Source organism: Morone saxatilis, unplaced genomic scaffold, assembly GCF_004916995.1.
Source record: "Morone saxatilis isolate NCDOM2014 unplaced genomic scaffold, NCSU_SB_2.0 Contig9, whole genome shotgun sequence".
NCBI lineage: Eukaryota > Metazoa > Chordata > Actinopteri > Moronidae > Morone > Morone saxatilis.
Window position 1 is genome coordinate 16,948,199 of NW_023340268.1, and position 24,046 is coordinate 16,972,244.

General features: G+C 41.9%; 1 protein-coding gene across 4 annotated transcripts in view; it reads right to left on the reverse strand.

Annotated features, from left to right (window-relative positions):
* Positions 1–2,795: 2,795 nt before the first annotated feature.
* Positions 2,796–24,046, reverse strand: part of fam49al (family with sequence similarity 49 member A, like) — a 31,146-nt gene continuing 9,895 nt past the window's right edge. The window contains exons 1-12 of one of the 4 annotated variants that reach the window (XM_035681136.1): positions 17,604–17,793; positions 15,320–15,399; positions 13,819–13,898; positions 10,430–10,551; positions 9,067–9,172; positions 6,331–6,467; positions 6,116–6,193; positions 5,715–5,831; positions 4,533–4,612; positions 4,040–4,166; positions 2,979–3,049; positions 2,796–2,879 (exon numbers count right to left, since the gene is read on the reverse strand). In XM_035681136.1, coding sequence (XP_035537029.1) covers positions 2,816–2,879; positions 2,979–3,049; positions 4,040–4,166; positions 4,533–4,612; positions 5,715–5,831; positions 6,116–6,193; positions 6,331–6,467; positions 9,067–9,172; positions 10,430–10,551; positions 13,819–13,891 — 975 coding nt within the window. In that variant the 5' untranslated portion in view covers positions 13,892–13,898; positions 15,320–15,399; positions 17,604–17,793 and the 3' untranslated portion in view covers positions 2,796–2,815. Of the gene's footprint in view, positions 2,880–2,978; positions 3,050–4,039; positions 4,167–4,532; positions 4,613–5,714; positions 5,832–6,115; positions 6,194–6,330; positions 6,468–9,066; positions 9,173–10,429; positions 10,552–13,818; positions 13,899–15,319; positions 15,400–17,603; positions 17,794–19,163; positions 19,255–24,046 lie in introns of those variants that run through there. The other 3 variants (XM_035681137.1, XM_035681135.1, XM_035681138.1) reach the window with 3 other exon arrangements.

A 24,046-nucleotide genomic window follows, 5' to 3' on the forward strand; every position in this document is an offset into this window, starting at 1 on the left:
TATAATTTTGTTTATGCAGCTAATTGTTACCCATTTACGGATGTGTGTGTTCCCCCTGATGATTTCCTGTTCATACTGGCCGTTAAGAGATCCCTTCCTAATGCGAGTCCAATGGAAGTGATGGTGGACCAAATCTACAGTATATTCCAATCGAAAAGATCAAATATATTACATATTACATGAGGTTTCATCAGTCTGAGTTAGTCAGATCAGCTGGGTATCTGCCATATTTATAGTCTTTCTAGTATTTCCTTTTTATGTATTCCAGTATTCCAGACAGTGTTTCCTTGTTGAGCCATAGTGGAGGAATTTCATACTACATAGACTGTAACTTTGGAAGATATCCACTCGATTTGACTAAGTCAGACTTCTGAAGCCTTATTGTAGCTTAATTTTTTTTCACAGAAAGAACTGTGGATTTTATCATTTGCTAATAACTACAGTATGAACATGTTCAGTGTTCATGTTGGGCACCTGATTATTGTTGAGTCTTGAAAAACTTTGTATATGCATTGTGTATATGTGTCTAGAATAGGTGTTAGTTAACTAAATATATTATATCATAGCTATTGTGATGATGCCCATTAGCACTTTAGCTCAAACTAACTGCTCCAGTAGCTGCAGCACCTAGCAGCACTACTCATATCATCATTCTGGGTGCTAACAGCTAATTTAGTAGGAAACATAAATCGTTTGTAATTATTTTTTGTTGAATCAGTGTTGCATACATACTAAACTTAATGAATAATAGACCAAATGTAACGGTTGGAACTCTAAAGCTGTACAAACACAGAACATCAGTGGTTGAATGTAATAAATGACAAGTTTATTGTTGCACAAAATGTACAAAATAACAAGCAAATGGACAGCCCCTACCCACCCCTTAGCGTCCCTCCCCTCCCTCTGGTTCATTCGCCATAATGAAGCTGAATTTCTGAAACCTATGACTACGGCAAGTCCGATGGTCCAAGCCAAACGCATGGTAATTCTGAGAGACAACACATACCCAATTTCAGCGTCACTGAACAATTAAAAATGAATAAAAACACCTTATTTACACATTTCTGTCAGAACTTTTACAACATGCCATCTATATATTTATACAGAATATGCTTGTGCACATACCCTTGTATAGAAAATATATTATTAAGATCAAATTAAATTAGACTAAGGGCTATAGACATCCAAAGTACAGCACTTCTTTTTAATCTCCTTTTTGAATCTTTTTTATTTTTATTTCCCACTTAATCAATTACTTAGTTCTTTAACAACCTCTTACTAAAATAACAAACTCTAGTTGTATGCAGATGTCGATGTGTTTTTCCTCGAAGACCCAAGCTGACCATGTAGATGCCTGCCGAGAAAATCCTCACATATTTACAGTGGAACACTCAGAGCTCTCCCTTGAAATGTGTAGATTTGACCGCCTTCTGACTTGTGTGTGTCATCTTATGTTGTTTCTCATCCTCGTACATACTTTAAAATGATGATTGGTGATGCTTTTCAGAAAGATTGTATCCCCTCAAACCCCCCACTCCTCGAGTCTGGCTTGGTGATGTAATAAAAGCAAAAACCAATCAGCTTTGGCACTGGGTGAAGAAGTTAAGTGTGCTGTGGTTTCCTACTATGCTTTTTCTCGGATCTTTCAGGTCATTCATCCCCGCTTGTGCACTAATGTGAAATCACAGAATGGCTAAAAGCAGCTCTCAGAATTTGAGATTTAACATATTAGTGCGAAAAAGCAACAAAGAAAACCCTTTGTTTTATTGATTTCTAACAAGATAGTACTGTGATATCTAAACCACATTAGCACCATGGAGAGAGAGACAGAGAGAGAGAGAGAGAGAGAGAGACAGAGACAGAGACAGAGACAGAGAGTGAACGACATTGTTCAAGTAAAGCCAGACTACTCACAAGATGTTTTGTGCTGGAACATATACAGCGTAAGGGCACACAGCATGGATGGATTTTTTTTGTGCCAAGGAAAAACCACATATCCCATGGATGGATGGGTGGATGGGAATAAGGGTGAGGGTGAAGGGTAATTAGGAAGAAATCTGGGCGGAAATGGAGGCGTCCTAAAAAGACTACTCATGTCCTTGCCTCTTTCCCTTCAGCTGCACCGATGCAGAAAGGAAACAGAACAGGTAGAAGCAAATCTCCGGAGTGTATCCATCACATTGCTCCATAAATCACCTGTAGGTGGAGATCAGTGCAGCTGAAGGAGACGGCCATGCCTCTACATCTGCAACCTCGAGAGCTTAAATCCCTTCCAGTTAAACTGAGTGTGTGAGAGGGGGCGCAGGGAAAGTCTGCGGGGTCTGTTTGGGATCAGATTTCAGGGGAAAGGAGATGGCGTTGTTTTCAAAGTGTGTGCAAAAATACTTGTCAGACTACTGCTGGAACATGAACCCTTTTTTTTTTGTACATTTTCAGCTTGCTTCAGTTCTGACCTTTAAATTTTGCAATATAGCTTCCTCTTTAATCCTACTTATTTTTCATCTGCTGCTTGTGTTTCACTTGTTTTAATATATATCTATATTTTCTTTTCTGGCTTTTTTTTTTCTCTTTTCTTACTTTACAAAATGAGAGACAGAATGATGGACAGCTGACAATATATATAATTATTTTCCTCTTCTTATTATCATCAAGTTTGAGATGATTCTCTTTGTTCGTTGTAAACAAACAGGTTCATCAGCCACTGGCGTTTGTTTCCTCCTCGTCTTCTTTCTTCCTCCTCCTTCAAGTGCACTCCTTCTCCCCCCCCCCCCCCCCGGTGCGGCCGCGCGCGCGCGCTCCACCGCTCTCCTCGTTCTCATTGCAGGAGGGCCCTGATTTGTTTGGAGGTGCTGTCATCATTTAGATGCCGTGTCGTATACCTGAGGAGGAAGGTGACAAAGAGGTATGTTGAAATCCTTGAACATCATGTCTCTGTGTATCTCTTTCTCTGTTGCTGAAACACACATGTTCACACACACCTCAGTGCATTCAGAAGTCCCTCCACACTGTTGGACGGTTGCTCTTTCAGCACCTTGATGCAGCCCTTCATCTGCCCGACACAAAGACAACACAGGGCGTTAGAGAAAGGTCAGCAGCCTCAGATCCACCTCATTTGCTGCTGCTGCTGCTGCTGCTGCTACTGCTGCCACACACTGACTCAAAAACGCACATTTAACATTTAAGTGACCTCATCTACCAGTGTAATGTTGTGATGTATCATACATGAGCAAACACATATCTTTATAAGGTTAGACCTGTCGGTCCCAACCTTCTTGGCTTCTTACTGGACATAAGCTGCGAGCAGTTGAATCAAAGAGTGAATTTTGAACTTTAATCATCTTTGTGACCCCTCAAATTTACTTTGGGACCCCTTTTGGGATCTTGACCCACTGGATCAATATCAATGCATATAGTGAGTGTATTGTTTTTAGATTGATTCTGAGGGTTTCCGGGCCTTCCCACCTATTATTAATAGGCTATCTCTGAGGAAACATTGATAATTGTTTTTCCATCAGGCCTTAATCTGGTCAAGGTAGACAAGTATCTGAAACAGCATTTAAAAGTTAAATGTTTGAACATCAAAACTCCACAGAAGCACAGAGTGATAAATTAATGTGTTAGGAGGCTTTTACTGCAGGTTTTATTGACCGTTAAATAGAATCATCTCATACTGCACTGTGACAATGTATTCTCAGAAAGAAATCAAATATTGATGAAAGCACATCATGCAAACTTGTGTGCAACCTAGTCACGATGTCGGAGTAGAACTAAATCAAGCTTCATCATAAAAATAAAAATGTTGATCCCTCAGGTACTACATTACACACTTAGACTAACCTCCTTTGCAGAGGTGGATGACATGACTGTTTTTTTTATTGAAAGCCAAATCCAACCGGATTTAAAACTGATAGATTGTGTGTACTCTGCCTCTAAAGGACTTCCAACTGTCTGTTTTGTTTTCATTCGCCAAAGTACATCATTGGGTACAGAAGTCTATAAGTCCCTGGGAGGCAGAAATCACAGAGATGTTTGTACTCACGTCGATTTTGGAGGTTTTGGCAAAAGCCCCGACAGGGTGAACGTGGTCATAGAGAATTATGACTCCCACCATCACCCTCATGCAGAAGAGCATTGTGTCTGTGTTGGTGAACCGACAACGGTACTCCCTGTGACAGAGACAGTCATGGAGGGAAGAAGTTAGAGGACAAGATGGGATATGGCAGACTGCGGTTATTTGAAGCACTTTGTGATTGCCTTGACAAGTTCTTGATGACTTTTTTCTTCATTTAGCTAATGAAAAAGAGTATACATTTTAAATTTAGCATGAAGGACTCTATGAATGATTCACTCTATGAATTGGTCGTTATTCAATCTATTGAATTAAAAGCTCAAACTTGAGACGGCCTCTTTTGTATTCATTTTGGAAGGGCTTGCTAATTAAAATCTGAGCCTCTGACCTTTGGAGAGAAGGACAAGGAGAGAAGATTTAGTAAGGCATGATAGAGAGAAGGGAAAGTGAGGAAAGTACTCACGGAGTCTCCAGCATGACACGGCACACACAGGCCATGGTGCTCAGGCAGTCTGTGGTGTCCTCGATGGGCAAGGTCTTATTCTGAAGGACAGAAAAAAAAGAGAAATCAGCACAGAAAAAACCCTCTCTGTCTAAAGATGACATTCTTTTTGAATTTAGATAAACTCGAGGAATGCTCATCCCTCCCTTCACTAAAAAATGAACTGACAATGCCCTCTGTAGTTTGTGTACTGATTGAACAAAATGTTCTGCCACAAGGTGGAGACAAAGTACATCTGCAGAGTTTGGTTACAGCATAAGCTCAGTAAAGCAACTTCGCTAAAAGGCAATCATGACCAGCATGTCCTCTGAATTTTGCATGAGTCTCAAAAGTATTGAGCTGTGAAGTTAGAAAACGACTGCTTCCTCTACACTAAAATACTGTTCTGACAGCAAAGAGAAGAGGATGGGGGAAGTCCAGCATGGGCATCTGAGGTGAGGACTCAAGCACAAGGATGTCCACTGACTAAACCCTTTGATATGAGTTACATATAATGTTATTTATAAAGATATTTTTGCAGTGTATAAACACTAATCTTAAAGTAGTTATATGGTGGTTTGGTTGTAGTTTATTTAGCTTTATATGCTTTTGTATAGCTTTTTAATAAAAGACAGTTTGCTCTACACTCTGTGTGTGTGGATGACTTGACATTGACTATAACTGTGAAGAGTAAACTAGTTTGGACAGTCACTGGTTAATGTTCAATTTTATAATCATCAATCAACCTAAACGGACAGATTACGTATTAATGAGCATATAAAATATGATACATTGTTACAGATTAAACTAACCAATAATTGAATAATGTACTATATAATATAATATAGAACTGTGTAACAATAAGAAAATAATATGTCTGCATTGAGTACATTTTGCTGATAATGCTTTTACATTTTTAAGAAGTAAATGATCAGAATATTTCCTCCACCACTAACTTTAGCTCTTGAAGCCATCATCTAAGAGGGAAAACTACCCTGAGCGCTCCCTTAGTTTTTTGTTTGGATGCTTTATAAATCAATTTCATGTGACTTTCGCTTGATGCTTGCTTTTATTGACAATAATAAAAGTTGAACTCCAGCTCAATCTTGAAGGTGCTGACTCTTTGTGTATTGATAAAGTAGACTTGAAGAATTGGAAACCTACCTCTGAAACAAACTTGGTGGTGGCGTTACTCAGAGTCTTCAGCATCGGTGTTGCTTCAGCGTAGAACAGGGACATCCGATTGGCCATCTCATTGTTGACCTCGTTCTCCGCTTCCAGCTGTGTGTCAACACAAAACGGATTTCATTAATTAGCATTAATCACCAATTGCACCCAGTCCAATAATCATGTTATCCAGCTGTGATAAAGCCAATCCTGGCCCTATTTGTGTTTTTTTTTTTGGTCAGGTGGGGGGGGGGGGGGGAGGGGGGGGGGGGAGGAGATATCTCTTCAGCCATTAATGATTTAAAGAGAGAAGGTGAAGCCATGCTGCTCAAGCTGAGCATTAGATCACGTATGCAACAAAAACAGCCTGCAGCCAGATCACGTCTCCAAGGCCTCACCTGCTGGTTGTTCAGCCTATTCCTGCTTATAGTCCTCCTGTAGTAACTGAAGTCATTCTGAATGGCTGGATTTGTCATCTGCATGGTGAGAGAAGAGGTGATTTATGTTCATCAAAAGGCAATTCAAGGATATTTGATTTTTTGATATTGATTTTTCAGTAGAGTAAAGGTCAGTCTGTGAGGGCTGTAATTAGACCAACAATGATTTCCTTCACCTTTAGTTCATCAAAGCTGAGTGTGAAATGAAGGATCTCAGCAAACTGTTTGGCCAGGGCCTGCTCTCTCTCCAGGTGCTGCATGGGAGCGTACGGCGGGCTGGTCAGCGCCTCCAGCAGGCTGCGCAAGGCATTCTCTGCAAACATACTTAGATTTCAGAAATGTATCTGCACAAGCTTGAATCTGCATGTCACACTGCTGCTTCTGTAGGCTTGTATCTCCTTGTGTTTAGACTGCTGTAATTCTCTCTAATCTGGCCTGGATCTGAAGGCTCTTTCATGTCACCAGATTTAAACAAAATGCAGCAGCAGCTGGGTTTAAACTGGTTCAAACAGATGAAATCACTTCACTCCAGTTTGGTCACATCCTCGCTGGATATCACTGGATACCTGTTGGGCTTTTAGAAATGGGCCCAGCACATTTGAAATGCATTGGGATCTGGCCTTGGGCAGAATAACAGACCTTCGGATCCCCTCTGAGAGCAGGGTTCAGGCCCTCAGACGGGACCCTTCTGGCTAGGATTTAACGTTTGTGACTGGAAAGTGTTTTTTTCTTCTTAATATTTTTAACCAGGCTAGCGGCATGGCTCAAGTGATGGCAATGCTGGTCTGTCGATCTGTCGGTCGACCACTTTGAAATATACACTTACACCTTCATAGACTGCCATGAAATTTGGTACAGACATTCATGCATCAGAATCGATGCAGCAGAACCAGAGATTCAAAGAGTCAGCATGCTAATACACTAAAGTAAGATGATGAACACGGTGAACATTGTACTCGCTAAACATGCTAGATTTGTCATTGTAAGCATGTTGGTATGCTAATGTTGTTGCAAAAACTAGAGATGGCTTTAATGCTGAGTACAAAATTTAATTATTTATTAAGATCATTGTTTCCATAGTGCTGAATTCACTAACTGGGAAAGTGAGAAATGTTTAACATTTACGCCTTTTCTAAGGTTCAACAGTTCAAAAGCTCTTTTTTTACCCTCCTTTTGCCACCATAGGCATTCACACATACATTTCACTCTACAAGACAAACTAAATGAAGATATACTGGTACTCCATAGAGATCACACTGCAGCCAGAGCATCCTTGAGGACACCGTATCAGTGACCATCCACTGTGTCACATGTGCTATTGAACCTAAGCCTATTCATTGCTTTGCTGCCTCTAACAAATCCGACACCAGAGTTGGACCTGAGAGGCTGTATGTGGTAGTAATGCCTCAGAAGCATACTCTCCAGAGGCCCCATCCCTTCCTCTGCATTAAAAATGTATAAGGGCCTTCTATAAATACAGCACTGAAGTGTTTCATCTAAAGGGCCTGAGCAGAAACCCACTCTCCCTCCTGCTGTTAGCCCAGAGTGCATGGTCCCTATCCTGAGCACTGATTCCTGAGGGTACATACTGACAGATTGGACGGAGAAACACTGCAGCTGTTTGTTTACTGAACGTGCGACCTCTTAACCTCATATTGCCCCCTTTGATCAAACACATAAATAAACAAAGGTGGTGCAGGAAAGAACTTGTAGTTTGTACTCTCCTTGTCATTAAGATTTGATCCCTTTCTCTCGATAAGGAGGGCGGGAAGGCAATGTCTACATGATATCTGTTGTACTGTATCTCATAGCCACATTAGCGCTCATACATTATCATTAATTATTAGTTAGCCCTCTCTCTATGGTAAGAAGAGAACACGATGTCCATGAGATCGAAGTATTATTGGAAGGCAGAGCAGAGGCGGCAGCCGAACTCTATTCCTCTGCTCATACTTCTCTCTCTACTCTCCCTGTCTCTCTCTCTGTGCTGGACGACCAGTTACCACTGTTTCCGTAGCAACGGCTGCCTGGCTGCTAGGTCAGGATGCTGCAGAGATGGCTGAGAGGACATCATAGTGTGTGTGTGTGTGTTAAGGAATGCTGGTGGACTGAAATTGCATGTGAAATCACGATGGCGGTACATGGCAACATGGAGTGGAGCTGTGAAGCAGCACTGACAGTACAAGATGAGCTTCTCCCCATTGCTAGTAATGATAAGTCTCCTTGTTCAATACCTTAAATTTAATCTTCCTCTTATTCAAGGTTTAAATGAAACACATACAGCTCGTTCACCTTGATGTGGTTAAAACGTCTTTCTTTTTGCTTACTTGTCAGGGTCACAGTGCATTGGCTGCCTGTCACATATGATATGTCACATCCTGTGTCTGTTGTCAGAAAGACAAAACATCAGCTAGTGCTACCATGTAAGCAGTAATCTGTGAAACTAGTGCTGAACATGTTCGCAATCCTTTACACCTCTATGCTTAATAACACTTCCTTTCACACATATTTCTGTCACAAATGTGACAGAGACCAAAGAAAGATGTAATTTCTTTGTCAGAATACAACAAAGGCTCATTTAGCATGTCATGAATGTGAGTGATGCTCCTCTTTCTGTGTGCACCCTTTACCTCTTTTTCTACTGTTGTTACATCTTCCTCCCTTCCTCCCTTCCTCCCTTCCTCAAACCCTATACCCACACAACGCTGATGTACCTTATGGTAGCCATAGTCAAGGCCTTCCCTCTTTGATAACTGAGAGCAAAAACAGTTTCTAAATTCAGATTTAGGTTAAAGCCACTTGCAGCTATAATTTCAGCTCCTATTGGACCTCCACTATGGCCACCAGAGAGTTGTGTGTGTGTTACATCACTGCAAATTACTCTATAGACTGTATGTAATAGCCGTGCTCACCCAGTCGGAGGGAAAACTCGTAGAACCGCTTCAGCTTGGCCACCAGGGGGCAGACTGCGTTCCAGGCCTTCTCCTGAAGAGCGAGGTCGCCTGGGTTCTGGATGGCCTGTGGGCAAAGAACACAGGCAGAAGCACAGATGTTGCTTTTCCAAAAAGGATTTAAAAACCTCCCCATCTCCTCTATCCTCTCTTCCGCAGAGCAATGATTCACTTTAGTAACAGTTTCACTTTCAACTTCTGCTTCCATACTGTAGTGATCTCAGTCGAAACTGACGAATCAAATGTCATTTATCATCAAAATCTGTTTAATGACACATATTATCAACTCAATGATAAATCACTGGTTATTGTCATATTTGTTTAGACATGGTTAACCAAACAATCCAGAAGGCATAGGTAGTAACGTCCTTATAAAAAGGATAAGGCTGCTGTTATTTCATATTTTTCTGAATATCAATAAAATCAGCTATGCATAAGTTCATCTCTCAGTACAACTTTCTACCACTTTTGTTGCACTCAGGCCAAAGCCTATCAGTCCATATTGAAGATTGAAGACTGAAAAAGGCTCAGTAATTTCCTAAAAGAGCTGGGCACTGTAATTTTCTCTACTTTAGTTACTAACTACTACTCAAACAGGAGTAAATAATGCATTAGTTGCGGACAAATTTCAGCTGTTGATTGATACACATTATTGACAATAATACTCTTTTAATGTTCCTCTAAAATTCCATCCTTTTAAAAAGATGGATTGGCGTATGCTCATATGCCATATCCTGATTTCTTCTCCCTGGTGAGATTAATTAAACATAAAATATTACTCAATGTCACTAGTAGCCTCACAGCCCTACAGAAGCTATGATTTTAACACTGACTTCAGAAATCCTCTGCAGGTGCACGTTAAAAGGAAAAAGTTGAAAGCTTAGCTGAAATATAGTTTATAAAAATAGAGTCCGCCTAAGTGTCTGTTCTTAAGGAATGCTTCCAAGTCCTCGAGGTTAGGAAGCAAGGAGAGGAAACGATTCAGCACTATTGCTATGTTAACAAGTAGAGCAATGCCAACAGCTGAGCAATCAGCAGCAGTAGTCGTTCGTACTGCAGAGGGAACTGGTTTGCAGCAATGTGCCGCTGAGCAAAAGCTGAACCTGAACACACTAAAACTCATCAAGACCAGCATGCCAGCTTTCTAGCTATTGATGTTTATGCCTCTACCATAACATTGCCACCAAAAACAACATTGCATGAAAAAATACATTTCTGTCTCTGCCTATATTTACTTCATGCTACACTACATGTCAGAATTTCACCGCAGCAGGCCATGTGAATCACACAAGTGTTATTTTTTTATCAACTGCTTGGTGCTCACTTCTCGTATCTCCTGGCCTGCACCATTATAGGACTGCAGCTCGGCTAGGATCCCATGAGCCTCCTCCAGCACAGCGCTGACCTGGTTCCACACAGCTGTCTCTGCCTCCGTGGGCTGGGCATCTGGGAGGGGTGGAAGGAAGGGAAGTAAAAGGGGAAGGAGGGAAAGAGGAAGAGAGAGAGTGGGAAGTGAAAGTGTGATGTAAGGTACGGGTAAGGGATTAAAATATTGAGGGAGGGGTGGCAGAAAAGATGGAAGGAAGGATGAAGGGGAGGGTGAAGAAAAAGGAGATTTGAGGAGAGAAGGAGGTTAGTGATGAAGGAGGAGCTGATATCCTAGAAGGCCAGATAAAAGCTGGAGATAACTAATTACTCGCTACATGACTGCAATAAAAGCGAAATGTCCCTACAAGTGAAAATGAATGCATTTCATCATATTAGTGGACATATCACACATCTAAGGTCAAAATCTGGCCAGTAAATGGATGATCCAATTTACCCACCATAGTTCGAACAAGAGAGCTGTAAGCCACACTCTGTCACACAGTGAGGTTTGATTACTGTGTGTGGTCCCTCCAAAAGGACCAGATGATGACAAGTCAGTTTCACTTTGGAGAATTATTTGGATGAGGATGTAACGACTGATAGTTTAACATTTTGATGGTTTTCAGGTGTCATAAAAGTGCCGGGATTGCAGTGCTTGAACAGTGTTTCTGACTCCTGAACTGTAATCGACTCAACTGTGCATTCAGTGCAGATTTATACAGCCCTAATTGTCTTTTCCATCTTTTTCTCACTTTTTATTTCCCCCTTTATGTCTATGAATGGGACTCTTTTTTTTTTTTATTTTGCCCTCAAGGTTTAATTGTGAGAAATGTTAAAACAAACAAGCAGAAGGGAGGACAACCTCTGGGCATGCTTACTCTTTCCCTTTCTCTGTTTCACACATACACAATGAGCAGCACACATTCTGTAAACTCTTTTTGCCGCAGGGCACCTCCCAGTCACAGTTCTGCTTTGTTTGCCCATGTGGCATGCTGCATGCATACAGGAGGGATTACGTGTTTGAGGGACGCAATTTACGATGCATCCTCTTGAGTCATAATTGTGTTTGGTTTTCTTTTTTTTTTTTTCAAGCTATCTGTCTCAATGTGTGACTCAGGTATAAAGTGAGAGTGGGAGTGTGCCCAGGCAGTTCTCTACATGCGGTAGCACTGCTGATTATTTTTGCACCCTAAGGCATTGCCTCCCTGCAGAGAAATAGTAATCATGGAATATTTTCTATCCTACATACACAATGGCTGCCATAATAAGCACAGCAAGCATTGCTCTTTTAGTGGTGACTGCTCACTAATGTGCTCCTGCAATTCTCTGGTAAACAACAACACATTTTGTTTACTAGGTACAGTACTAATTAAAGGAGCATATGCTCATAGCTTTAAAGGAATAGCTCTCTTTCTTGCTGAGCCGGAACTTAAAGAACAATAACACAACTGTATGCTAAATATGAACATGGAGCCAAGAGACAGTTAGCTGAGCTTAGCATAAAGACTGGGGGCAGGGGAAACAGCTAGCCTGGCTGGTTTTAATGGGGCTTAGGACTAGGTTGGTTTTTGTATGAATTTAAAAAATAAGATATTAAATGTATATAGAGTAGTGAAGTATATAGATTGTAGTAGGTGGATTTTGTTACCTTTGGACAAGCCATTTCCAGTCTTTATGCTAGGCTGAGCTAAGCTAAGCTAACCGGTTTTTGTTTATATCTTCAAATGTGAAATTTGCCAAGCTGTTCCTTTAAGGAACCTGTGTTGCTTTAATCTTGCAGACGGATGCAAGTTTACTTGTAATGATGGACACGGTGATGTTTTTAAATGAGAAAATGATTTTTTTGTATTTTGTCATCAGATTTGTTCCTGATCCTTGAAAAGGTTTGAACACGGTATAATTATCAGCATTCATCCATAAATAGCTTCATGGGAGCTCAGTGTGGGGTTTAAATCAAACTTCGAGCTGTGTGACAGAGGTGACTGCGTCTCTGGGTTGAGGAGGAGAGCTCACAGATGGCACAGGGGTGGTTGGAGGGGGGGGGACGTGTCTAAAGCTGCCATGCCTGAGTCTGACTCATTCCACTTGCTTTTGAAGTAAAGTGAATCACAGGCATAATAAATGAAGGGTAAATTCAGCCTGTTTGACAGCTGATGTCTCTTGCCATCGGTGAGCTCTCCCACTCCCACTGTAACATACAGTCAGTAAAGGAGGAGGAGGAAGCCAGCTGTTAAAGGGGGAAAGGGGTTGAGGAGGGGCAGAATACGTTGGGATACACCGCAAAGTATCTACATCTTAACAATCCATTTTAGTCTCATAATCAGTCTTAAAATCTTCTGTATGATTTTTTTTATGCCAAAGTTGACTTGTTTCCAGTGCAACGACACTCTCAGGGGAATTAATTGATTCGACAAAACTTTCAGCCAGCAGCATGGCTTTGTGTTTAGTGCTAATGAGCAAATGTTATCAAGCATGATAACACGCTAAATGGTGAACATGGTAAACATTTGCTGCCACACATCAGCACTGCGAGCATGTTAGCACGCTGATGTTAGCATTCAGCTCCATCAGTACAGCCCCACAGAGCTGCTGGAGACTCTTGTTAACCGTTCTGTCAAAATGTTTTATTCGCTGCCAATACTACAGAAGATTTTAACACTGAGCACTAAAATGACTTGTTAAGATCGACATTTTCACACTGTAAAGTTTAGAATTCACTGACTGGGAAAATAAAAAAAAGGGGAATAGTAGGGGGTTTTATTTACCATCCTCTTTCACAACCTTTCTCTCTTGCTTTCAGTTTTTCTTTAACAGTCTCACTCTCTGACACACACATTATTTAGCCTAGTGCACACTCACACACAGATAGGTCAGACATACAATAGGGGATGAAGAGATGAGGAGGTGGAGGGATGAGGATAGCCTTCCCATTAGCCATCATCATCCCTGAGCAACAAAAACCCACACAGGACTGGCATTCAGTTGATTTTCTCCTCAGTTTTTGTAGCTAAGGAGCCGAGATGAAAGCATTATTGTCATTTTGCTACAGCGTCACCATTCCATTGTGCATCTGTCTGCGTCTAATAAGATGTGGCGCGTGTGAATAAGACCCTTTTAGAAAGAAGCCAAATGACTTTCAAATGCCAGTCCCTGGAGCAGAAAACAAAAGATAAAGAAGAGGGTGACTAGGAGAAGAGCTGAGGAAGAAAGGGGTAAATAAGGACGCAAAGATGACACAATGATGATACAAGGGTCAGCTGAGATCAGTGGAATGAGGAAAACAAAGCAAAGGCAACGAAGAGAAAGGGATAACTAAAAAAAAAAATAAGAAGCGGATGGTCTCACGTTCAAAGTCAAGGAAAACTATTGGGCCATGCTCAAGTTCGGCGCAAGCCAGCACTTTCAGGACGTTTCCCATGAGCCCCCTGGAACAGAGAGAGGGGAGAAGTCTGTGGGTGATGAGGGGATGGGTGTCGGGGGTTGTGCGCGTGTGTATGTGTGTGGGAGTTGTATGTGTGTGTGTGAGAGGTGAAGGTGTCGGGGTGGAGGATTGGATGAGAGGGGGTTGCTGGAATGGCATGGTGGAAGTATGTCCTGGGTGAAGCATGGCAACATGGACAGAGCTTCTTTAATCCCACTCCTATGGATTTATTTATAGTTTGCTTTAAATCGAAAAAGTGATTGATTTGGTGTCGCTGGTGATGGCGACCCCAACGTTAAAGAGAATGCGTGTGAATGAGACACAGAGGAAAGAAAGTCCAATTAATCAAATTCTGCAGGAAAAAAAATCAAAATCAAAGAATTTATTCCTCATTTTCTGGCACAGATATTAAAGATATATGGGATTGTGTCAATAGGAATTCAGAAAAATATCCCAAGAATCACACAAAATAATGATAAATTATAAAAGAAATATAAATACAAAAATTTGACTCATTCTAATATGCTATTCAATATTTATTTCAATACAAACTTGTTGCATGAAACACATACAGAAAAATCGAACTGAGAGAGAATAAAGAAAAATGTAAACCAAAACAATTACCTCAAAAGAAAAACTCATAATAAAAGTGACCCATTTGATTAGAAAGAACCCATGAGTGGGCGCATAGGTTCCCCGCAATGATCATTCTGTGTCAGAAGTGGAGCTGAAAACTGGAGCAGCGAAAGTGAAAACATGTGGGTTACCTTTGACATAAAATTAGAGAATATTGTAATCAAATGAAGCACTTTTGTATAGTTTTATTGCAGGTTTTACTCATAAGGTTTTGTTTTGGTTTAAATTATTTTCATTGATTCTCAGTTTATTATATAATAAACTTGAGGTATAATTCTTGAGAGATTTTGTTGAATAATTTTGACTGAGAAATGTAATCCCATAAAATAAAAGCACACACTCAGATGTAATTAGGAGTCAAAGCTGAAAATACTGTATAAAAGTCAGAATATATATATTGGAAAGTTATTTGGGGGCAGTGTTGTTTAAGAGCTAACAGCATACATTAATACGTATAACTGGTTTTGATTCATACTTGTGCTTATTGGCCTCACTGTAATTACCTATGCACCATTTTATTCATACCTACGCACCATATGTTTATTTCATCATTGGATAGAAGAGCTTTTAGCATCAGAAAGCCCTGAGAGTGGGACTAGAGAGCGTCTGATAATGACAAACCACACCCACAACACCACTTTATCACACCATCAACAACTCAGCAGCTCGCATCCAAATACACCTCCCCTGACCCCACCCAGCGGCCTCCCACTGAACACCTCTGCTGCACACATGTGCTCTCACATTTCAAGCACACAGACACGTGCACACACCCCGGCGCTCACTTACTTTCAAAGTCCAGGAAAAAATGTGGACAGTTCTCTAAATCCTTGCCAAGGACCTTAATGAGGTTCCCCATGGCTGGCGACCTGGACGAGAGGAAACAACAAAATGCATACAGTACGCAGAACCTGGCAATGCGCATGAAAATACACAACATGCACATGGAGGACACAGCAGGTTGTGACTGTTTTATTTTTTTTGTACCCATCTGCACTGCTCTAATTATCCCTTCTTCCTATCCTCCTCCATCCTTCTGTCTAAACAATATGTCCAGAGCGAAGTCAGACGCTCCAGTCATAAATGACACTGATCACAGTTTGCAACCCATACACAGCGTATGCTGTATTCGATTAGAAGGGGGGCCTAAATCCAGTAGTGAATCATTTAGCTCACTCATTGGGAGTCAGTAGAGCTGAGCAGTGGTTTTAATCCATTTACATTACTATAGTAACCTAATAAAAGCCTGCTATGTACGACTACTTTCTCCTAATGCCCTTCATGTACAGCAGTCTATGGATACTTTATGACAAGCTCTTTATACTTCATACCCAGAGGCCTCATGCCAGTGCTTTATAAAACCAATGATGCAGGCTCAGTCAATCAGATTATACTGCAGGTCAGATGTGCAGGATATACAGAGTCTACATGCTTGTATGTTCGTTTACAGCACCAGACAAAACAGCAAATGTCAGGTGTTTCAGAATTTAAGACCACCACGGTCGACCCTGGTTTGAACCTCTTCGACCCCACTCAGGCCAGACAGTGTGAGGGCACTCTGTGGGGCCAAATACCACTCAAAACAACAGGGGTGGGCCACGCCACACAATATGGTTTGGATCCAATACCAAGTACAACCAAGGCCAGAGTCACCAATTAAAAATTCAAAACAGCTTATGTCATGTAGAGCAGTATCAATACTTAAGGTTTCGAACCACCCACCCCTAGTTCACACCCACAGAAGTCGGTGTTTATTTCACTCTCTGCAAACATTAGACAGCTATAATAAAGAGCTGGAACAAGTTGATGTAGATTATACATGTGATATTGTCAAACAGTGTGGAATAAAATGATTTTAACAACCTAGAGCTAATTAAAGTGGAAATCTAAGGGAAATGGATGTTCAGGGATCAAAGCGGGAGAGGATTGAGAGGCCACATGTGGACTTTTGTGTATGTCACATTAGAAAACACAATAAACACAAAAACCAAGTGGAATCCAATATTCAAAATGACTCTCAGCTGTGCGAGTATGAAAGCCTCCTCTCAATCATAGAGGGACTTTGGTAGCAGAAGGTAAGCAGCTGCCAAGTTTCACTTCCTCTGCTCTGCCCTCTGTGTTTATGTGCTATGTTAGCACACAGCGGAGGCCTATCAGTTTCCCCCCTGCACGACTGATTTATGGACAGCATTAGCATGTTTATGAGATGCCACCGTCCCTGCAAAAAAAAAAAAGATCTTTTTGCTGTTACTCAGCAAGAACGGGTGTTGCAATGCAGCACTGAGGTACAGATAGACAGGGGATGGAGTTACACTGTCCAATCACTGAGACAGCTTGCTGACAATCCCCAAAGTAGCGACTTCTCTTCCAGATAAGTACTGTATCTACTGTATTATATGTTTACTCTATCTACAAAATCTACTGGCAGAGAAAAGGGGGCTATATGCTGAGTCACTGCTGTAACCTGTGAGCATTAGTCCAAACGTGTAAAACGCACCCCGTCTCCTCCTGACTTTTTAGACCACCTGCTTCAAGGTAGCAGGGCGCTATGAATAAATGAATAACAGATTCATATCTTCAGTCTGACAAGGTGATTGCAAAGGCGAAGTCAAGCTGGGATTCAGATTGCAGCCTCATACAAAGCAATGAAAGCTTTTCTGACGTGAATAGGTGAGTGTGTGTCTGTGTGTGTTAGAGGTAGCCACACACTGGCCTCACACACACACACACACACACCCACACACAGGCGTTAACACACACACACCGAGTCTGGAGCAGCATGTGGTCCATCCCGAGAGCAGAGCTCGGCTGATGGTTGCCAGGATACTGTTGGCCTGGTGATATCATCTGCTTGTCTCGGCAGAAGATGTGGGTGAAAAAAAGCATCCAGTTTTGCTCACACTGGGTCAGCTGCTTACAACAATGATCTGATGCACCAGTCTTTACTGCCTGACCAGCAGTCAGCCTTGTTCTTAATTGCAGAACACAAATGGTAAACACAAAATTCACCAAGCCCTAAAAACAAAACAGGAAATCAAGAAACTAACAGCTTCTTACACATCTCTCTTCTTACCCTCTTTTCCTACGAGTGATTCGCCTCTTTCTCTATCTTTAGCCCTCAGTTTCTTCTCTTCCGTCCTGTCTTTGTCCTGCCTGCTTTGTGAGATCGTTGCTGTGAGTAAATCCCAGGTTAGCGGCGGCTCAGAGAGATGACTGCAGTCCCACGGTGGAACTGGTTGCCACTGCTTTTCTTAGAGACTGATGTAAACTTCTGCTCTCGCTCTTTCTCCCTCTGTCTCTCTCTGTGTATCTCTATCCACTTCACACTTCTCTTTTTCAGCCATCTATTTAAAGGCCTGTGGTTTTCTCTATTTGATCTGTGTGCTAGATGTGGCTCTTTGTGTTGTTTTGTGCAGTTTGTATACAATGATCCTCTGCTGGGTGAGGTTGTTGATATGAAGAGCTTAAGATATGTTCATGTTATTTACATTTCTATCTTTTCCCTCTGGCTGCATTGTACTGACGCATGTGTCTGTATCTTTTCAATTCATACGCAAACAGAGAAAACTCTTCTCTCTTTTTGGTTCTGACGTCAGAATGGGTTCCTCAAAAATATCCCCTCCAGCACTCCTCTCTGCCTCACTTCTCTATTTTACCACTCAGCAGCACTCTACGGGCTCCTCTGGCCTTGTCTTGTCACAGCACATCTCTGTCATGGTGCCATTCAGTCTCACTGGTGGCCCTTAGGTGCAAATGAATCTAAGTGGCAGAAAGGGAATGGTGATCGGGCTGCGCAAAGACACGTTTCCTTTTAAACTGGCGTCCGTATTGTAAATAAAAGCCAATGGGTGTATCACAGTCCCACTGTTCGGACATTAAGACATGGCATTCTGTGAATTAGGAAGTGTGTTTGGTGACCACTGGTTGCAGTTTCTCTTGCACGCAAACACACACAATGTTTGTAGTCAGCCAGCGTGAAAGTGGAGCAAAGTGCTTCTCTTATGCAACTGCACAGCACACACAGCTCTCATCTGTAGTCCGGCAGGAGAAACCAAACCAAGGGGGCTCCTCGAGTCTTAATAAAGACACGGCTCGGCTCCCACATGGCGTCTGAAAAGCAAACCTGGTCCAGACTGGAAGCCAAGCAGCGGAGCGAGGCCTCCCGGCTTCCTTTCAGCTCGTACTGAAAGATTCCTCCTGTTAACAGACCAGGAGCTTCATCAGTGTGGATTTACTGAGCACAGAAACTGTGCTGCACATCTCTGCCAAGTCCAACCTCTATTAACTCACCAATAATACCATCTGAAATCCTTTTCTCCATCTGTGTCTCTTTCTCTCTAACCACAATGATCTCTCTTTCTGCCGAACACTGGCTGACTGGGTATTCATTGGCCTGTGAATCAAACCCATTCAGCAGCTGTACTGTATACAACGGATGCAGCAACTGTACTCTCCTAGCTCCCATCTTTCCTCTTTGCCCATCACTGTTTCCTTATCCATAAATTGTCCATCCGTCTCCCCCCTCTCCAACTCGCCCATATGGTGTTTCTCTGCCGTGTCCTTATTTTTCAGCTGTTGTGCTCTCTTTTTTTCTCTCCCTGCATTTTTTCACTCCTCATTTTTTCATTCCTACCTTCGCTTGTGTTTATCCCTCTGGAACACTTCACTGCATCAACCAGGGCTTGTCAGCTCCACACAGTGGTTACAGCATCAGCACCCACCACCTGACAAAGAGACAGACAGATAGACAGAGAGAAAGAGAAATTAACATAAAATTCAACATCATGTACAGTACAGTGTCGGGAAAAGCAGGAATGTAGAAGTCTTGATTTTGGCTTGAATCAACAAGGGCGAAAAGCATTGGCAAAGAAAATAAAACAATAATTATGTAATCAGGCTAATGTGCTTGTTTGCCTTAATTAGCCTTGTAGGTGAGAATATGATTTTAGTTAGCTTTACAGTGAAAGTTGTACACATATTTAACCTGCTACTTAGCTACAACTTGAAAATGTTATTAGTCTTAAAGTTTAAACCTGCAATAATAATGATAATAATTTTTTGCCCACTTAGAGACAGCAGAAACAAGCTCACAACATTAAGTATTATCACGATGCTAGAGTGAACGTGTTACTATACAGTTGCCTAATTACACACCTAGCAGATACAGAGCAATGGTAGCATTTATTTGAATGTGTTTGTGTCCCCAATGAATGTAAAGCCAATATTCACTCTCCTTCTAGTACTGTTTTGGTCTCTACTAACTCTTGAGAATAATATCTGGCTCTTCAGCTGCTAAATGCTCCACTATGTTAACTAGCTCATTGCTAACTTTGTCTGACAAAGGTTTTTATTATTAACAGCTGCCGGCTGCGGCTCATGGGACAGTAAAGTGTCGGGCCATAAAACCAAAACGATGAGCTGAAAGATACTAAAACGCTCTGTAAAGCTGATGGGAACTGCAGAGTGAGGTAATTAGTCGTGGGTTTGTCACAACCAGCAACTCCTTTCACATTACACAAAGTTATCTGATCAGTTAATATAAAAAATATCGATTACAGCAGCTGAGCTTTGAGATGAATGCCAGCGTCGCCGTGCTAACATTTACAAATGTGCTCGGTACATCTGAGGCTGATGGGTATGTAATTAGTCTGCAGGTATTTGATTATAAACCAAAGAATTCAACAAGACGCAGCACCAAAGTTGTCAGAATATATTCTGAGAGGGACATGTATGTGTGTGTGTACTAAATGTCACGGCAATCCGTTCAATAGTTTTAGAAAACAATCATTAGTTTGCACCCTAACTGGGTTACATACTGAGGACGGTAAGGATGGCATAAAAGCTGCAACTTCCCTGATTTTACACAGTGAGCCTCGGATACAATTGGGGATGAACTCAGGATGCATGGTTTCTAACTTCTTTGCATCTGTAAAAAAAAATATTATTTATACATAATGATTAGTAGAGGCCTTTGTTATTTAGAAATGTGACCAATAATTTAATATTTTGTTTGATTCCTTGTCTCTAAACTCTTTCTCGAGCTATTTAAGAAAATCGAACTATCTATACAGCATCATATTGCATTAAATCACATTGTCTTGAGTCAAACCGCAATACGGGCGAACAGGTATCGTATCACATTGGTAGCTGTATCTTTAATGTATTGGATTGTCGGCAACGCATCGAGATGAGTATCTCATCGGCCTCGGTGATCGAGACGGACACCTCCGTTACCTACTGCTCTGAAAGTGACTGAAGTTGTTACACATTGTCAACATTTTGCTGAGACTTTGTTGAAAGGGCCAATTTGTTCTTCCAAGAGTTTTCCAAACCCCGAGAGGGAAAGCATTACTTCACGAGGCTCCATCTGTGTTCAGACTTAGTTTCAGGGCTCCGCATCTGAGAGCGGATATCCTTGCTGTTCCACATCATTTACTGCAAAATTGCACAACTGTCCATATTGTAGGTAGGGACAGAAGAGAAGAAGAGAGTGCAAGCTTTAACATAAACTAAAGCACACACAAACACACACACACACACACACACACACACACCAGGGGCTTGTGGCAAACAGGTTCAGATAGTAACATGATGTCTTCACTGAGCTCAGGCGCTGCCCTATTTTGGTCGGAGGAGCTGCCCACTATCAAATGAAGGACGAGTGAACGAGGAGAGCTCGGTGCAAATCAATAGGGATCAACCTCTTGGTATTGCTGCCACCCGTCCCTCCGGCTCAAAAGGGAGCTCAGATCAATGCAGATGTGTGCGGTTGACAAGGATCTAAAGAGGGAGCGCGCTGTGGACGCTGTCCTCCTTTTCCACTTGCACATAACACCGGCTAAGATTAGACATTCAATTGGACCTGGAGGGTAGGGGAGGAGACGGATTTGTACACAGACTTGTCAGTGATTGTGTTTTGAAATGATTTTACACCATAGTAGTGGTTGTAAAAGCAGTAGTGGCTGTAGGAGTAGGGGTCGCAGAGGGTCAAAGAGGTAGAAGAGATAATAGAAGTTCAGTTCTAGAGATTCTTTGATTACTTTGCAGGTGCTGAGATTTCTGTCTCTCAAACTCACAAATGAGTGAAATTACCGGGGTGCAGACACCTGTGCAGCCGGTTCATTATACCTGACAAATGATTTTCACTGCCTTTTTGAGAAAAATGACATCGCACATATTCCTGTCTCATACTGTGATCACGTCAGGTGGGAACTGGGGCGTTTTCTACTTGGACCGATCCAAAATAAAGAGCCCTCGATGGGAAACCCCGACAAAGAACAGGTTCAGTGTTGTTAGTTGCAGCCCTAATAATAGCAAAACACCATGTTTTAGGCTTTAAAGGTCGGGTAAGCGATTCTAATTCACTTCAGTGAATGTCTCCACACCGTCCACTAGCTTTCCGCTGTGTGTGTCCGCCATGTTGAACCTATGCTTCATGTGAACTGGTGATGATCGTGTTGTTATACAGCAGCCTTCTGACATAACCCTACATCAAATAAAAGCGTGGAGACCCCAGGCTTTTGTTGGCTAACAGTTGTTGTTGCAGACATGCTTTTTGAGAAGCCAGGTCTTTTTGTCTTCATTGTTTCCTGTGAAACTACTAGCGAGTCTGACATTTCGGTTCACACTCTGTATGTGGGGGGGAAAAAAAATGCTGCTTTCAAGTCAGCATTAGCGCGTCGGCCCAGGTTTAAATGTTTCGAGCCCGGCCCCGCTGTCAAGATGAATGGTGGGTTTTCACAGAGTCAGATGATGGAGAATCCCATTGTGAGGAACAGCACACCGGCCGTGTCCACTGTATGATGTTTCACCTCAGGCTAGAGGAATCAAAGCACCACCTGCGGACCACAGGAGCCACTGCTGCACAACAAACGCTACTCTCCGTGTCAAATATCCTCACTTGAAATGTCAGAGATCTTCCTCTGGCTGTGGATAACCAAACGCTCACTCTACCCGCCTCCACTGTTCCACTGCACGTTTAAATGACACAATAAAGCAGGGAGCTATTTGGTTCATGTTTTCACACTTGACAGTTTAGTGTATGCTATAATCTTGCCATATTTACGCAGACTCCATATACATTTGTCTGAGCCGGCACACAACTTACACTGCCTGGCTTCCCCAAGGTAGGTAGCCATTAACTCAACAAGAGCTTCACATTATCATTTGAGTCACGCTGCTCTTTCCATAACGCTGCCGACCACATATACAGGCTGCCGCAAACCTGTAATCATGAAGGTGAAAGAGAGGTCATTGTTAAAGAAATTAGCAGCTTGACTAAATGACTGTTTTCGCTCCTAGTGTCAAGAGGTGAGCCGGGAGGACGGGCGTAACAACTGGCCTTCGACTGGCAGGGGACAAAACATGAAATGATGTGTGGGGCTTCGGTTCAGCAGAGGAATAGAAACACGCGGAGGCTTGAGTGTCGAGGCATCTTCAGTTAACATCAATGGGAGCATTCCTCAATGGCTGATAGTTTTTGACAAGGCCAGGTGTCGGCTTGGCTATTTATTTAAAAAAAAGCTGCATTCAGTAGCAGCCACTGCCTGTATTTGTCCTGTGTAGCAGGATTGTATAGCTGGCAACTGACCAACCTTAAAATAAGACTCTGAAGTGGCTTAGGTCAAGCTTCACCAACTCAACATTAGTAAAAGCCTCGGTATGCAAGTGTTTTGAGCCATCAAGCCTCCAGCAATGACGATTCAAGGGATGTGACAATACACTCAAATCACGACTCGTTTAAAAATCTACAATAGATGAATCCTTTTTTGCTTCTGAGGGAGGATATGAACTGTGTAAAACGATGCATATTTCCTCTTCTTTGTAAAAGGGAAACAGAAGTCTTTGCGCCTTGATACCACCATTGATATTACGATTCATTTTTCATCTCACTGATTTGAATCTTCACATATTCATGTCATGATTAAACTGGCTCGTGGTGTTGTGAGTCTCCAAAAGAAATCCACAGATGTTCAGTTTCCAATGATATATGACAGAGAAAGCAGCAAAAAGTAGAGAATTATTCTTGTTTTTTACTATTTTTGCTTGAAAATGTTTAATCGATTATCAAAAATTGCTGCTGTTTGTTCCTCTGTTGGGCAACTGATCGATTAACTGATTAATGGTTTCAGCTCTATCCAGAACAGAGGAATAATGTCAAACAACCAGCTATAACTAGGGAATGAATGAACCGAATCGTATGGCTCGCAGCTTATCAGTGCCTGTAATCAGTGTTTTTCTGACAGCTACGCATTGCAAAACAATGACGTCAAAACTCGTGCGTCTACGCTGCTGGAAACTTGCGACAAGAAGGAGCCACGGAGGAGGAGGAGAAGAAAAGTGTGGCCTCATTTCACAATGAAACATAAACTACTATAATGACTATTATATCTACACTGTGTTCAGATAATAAAAACACTTCAAACCTGAAAACCTGATATCTGAAGAGGCGTGCTTTTTTGCCCTACACAGTAAATTGATCAGGAATGGATAAGAATCGGACAGATAAGCAGAATC